The 2,459-nt window shown below is 39.2% G+C and overlaps 1 protein-coding gene across 1 annotated transcript; it reads right to left on the reverse strand.

Moving 5' to 3' along the window:
* Window positions 1-382: 382 nt before the first annotated feature.
* Window positions 383-2,080, reverse strand: LOC131892552 (uncharacterized). The gene is made up of 2 exons (XM_059242355.1): window positions 1,384-2,080; window positions 383-645 (listed from the first exon to the last, which is right to left on the reverse strand). The coding sequence occupies exons 1-2, from the start codon at window positions 2,078-2,080 to the stop codon at window positions 383-385; spliced, it is 960 nt and encodes a 319-aa protein (XP_059098338.1).
* Window positions 2,081-2,459: the final 379 nt, after the last annotated feature.

Consider the following 2,459-nt stretch of genomic DNA (forward strand, 5'->3'; position numbering starts at 1 on the left):
CCATTTGCTGCCTTCAAATATTCGTAGGTACTCCCGTATTCAAGGGCTAGCCGGATCCACCAACTCTTATTCGTTGGTGGATCAGATATTATATGAATATCAAGTTCAGTAAAATAAATACCCGCAAGTAAATCTGATGACAACTGCGTAATGTACCAATTGAACACTCTCAAAAGTGAAAAAAGTTTTCATTTGACTTTCACTTTTCTTTCATTACTTTCTTTGGTCTTTAAATCCTGCAAGTAAATCAGGTTATCTATGAGCTTTGAACCGCGTGTTTTCTACAGCGCAGTAACTTGTAGAAATCCAGAGCAAAACCGAAGGAAGCCAATGACATATGGCTCCATTTGGAATTACGAAACGAAACCAACTGACATCTGTCCTAAGAATCATACTTACCAGTGTTGTCAATGTGAGTGGGCAAAAAACTGTCGTTGAGATATCGTCGCATGCCAGACACCAAAGCCGGGGTGAGGTTTTTGCCTGTCAATCTCTCCAATTCTGGTTCCAGCATCAGGGCGATCATGGCCCGATCTTCCACGGAGAGGTGATGAATGGTCATTTTGGTGATCTCTTTGATTTGACATTCCTCATCGTCAGTGTAATTGATTTCAAAGCAATCAAAAGTTCTGTGGCTACAATTCGCTATAAACATGATGGATGGGTCTTGTAAAAAAAGAAGGGTTCTAATTTCTATCATTTTTTGACAACGGGTTTGAAATTTGAGACATTTTTTTCTCGTTCTCGAAAAAGCCGCTAGAGGCGTGAAGTATTCAAAGTTAATGATTATGCTTTAAAAGAGACTCTGGGACTAAGAGCAAATATATTTTACCACGATTTTGCGCTAACTTTTGGCACTCCGGCACTGGTTAGCAGTTTCAGATTGAAAGCATAACAAAATTCTTATTTTTCTCACTTTCAGACAACATTGCATCTTTTGAATTGGTTTACCAATGAAGATGATACTTGCTGATTTTAGATCAGGGTGAAAGTAAGTTCCCGTTTTCAGGTTTGCCATTCAGCCACATCTTGATTGCAGATTATGCGAAATTATTGAGGCATCGTTAGCATACTTGGTTAAAAGTAGCGAATCAATGGCTAACCAAATTTTTAATTTTATAAACTAAATAAAAATTCACTTTTTTGTTGACAAAGCCAACCAATAACTATCACCATGTGTCATGTAATCAAAGAGGCACAAGATTTCATTTTTTTCCATTGATCTGGTCATGAGTGGGGGAAATTGTTGAGTGGACAAAAAATGTTCATTTACTTGGGACCATCAACATTATCAATATACTTCATCTGTTTTCAAATTGAAATGATTGTTTCCATATGGATTGTTCCTAACTTGAAGATTAAGCTATTTGGTGAACTAATTACCTCTAACAGGGATATTTTCTTTTAACTCATCATGGTATCCCTTGACAATGGCATATATTTGGGGCGGTACTTTAGCCTTTTGGGGACGGAATGCACTGTTCTTGTGTATTGCTCCAGTCATGTTCTTGGTCCAAGCATTGAAAGAGCTGGTCAACAGAGTGTACCTGGAGTGAAATGTTTGATGTCGGCTTGGATCACAGATGTTGTGCTCAAATCCAAAATAGTCCTTGATCACATTGTTTGTGCCACCAATTTGATGGAATAGATTCCTGTATGTGGGTTCCACTTTGTCTTGATGGATGTCCCAATACTCTTTGCAACTCTGTCGACATTTCAACACTGTCTGGATGGCCAGCTGAGGTTCGAATTGAGTAACGCCCTCTGGCGTTTGATAGAGCCCCAAACATGCCCCATTGGCCACCAACTTAGGGCAGTACAACTCCTCGTCACCACAATAAAACGATGAGGGGAAAAGTTCCTGGGATGGGTATACACTATTTACACTTGAAAGCAATAAAATAACCATTTGAAGAGCAGAGGATCGTGTCTCCATGACTGGTCTGTTTGACCACGGACTCCGCAATGCTGTCTGTATTCGTTTGCTGCCGATGAAAATCAGGTTATTCACCTGAGATTTCTCCGAACTGAAACCAAGAGTGCCCGACCCTGTTCCCAGAGCAGCAGCACTCGCAGTCATGTTCGAGGGAAACAATGCAAGTGGCTCAAATTTAAGATCTGAATTATTGAAAGCCCAACGATTGGCTTGTCGATGTAATCACCGCAGAAACTTCAGGAGAAAGTTATTGCAACATCCTCTCACAATTTAAAACTAGCTATCGTTAATTGTCGAGTCAATTTCTTTCAGCACTTTGTTCATATTATTCAAAATTGTTCTGGTCAATATATTGGCAAAATGTTATTTTGGGTTACAATAATACTACATATGCTTAATTTGATATTTTTGACAAGATAATTCAGTTTCTGAATATCTGTCTTTGTGATTTGTGCTCTTGCCACCGGGAATTCAGTCTCCAGGCATCCAACTGTTAAAAAAATCATGCGATTTCCTCAACTCT

Source organism: Tigriopus californicus, unplaced genomic scaffold, assembly GCF_007210705.1.
Source record: "Tigriopus californicus strain San Diego unplaced genomic scaffold, Tcal_SD_v2.1 Contig30, whole genome shotgun sequence".
Classification (NCBI taxonomy): Eukaryota; Metazoa; Arthropoda; class Copepoda; order Harpacticoida; family Harpacticidae; genus Tigriopus; species Tigriopus californicus.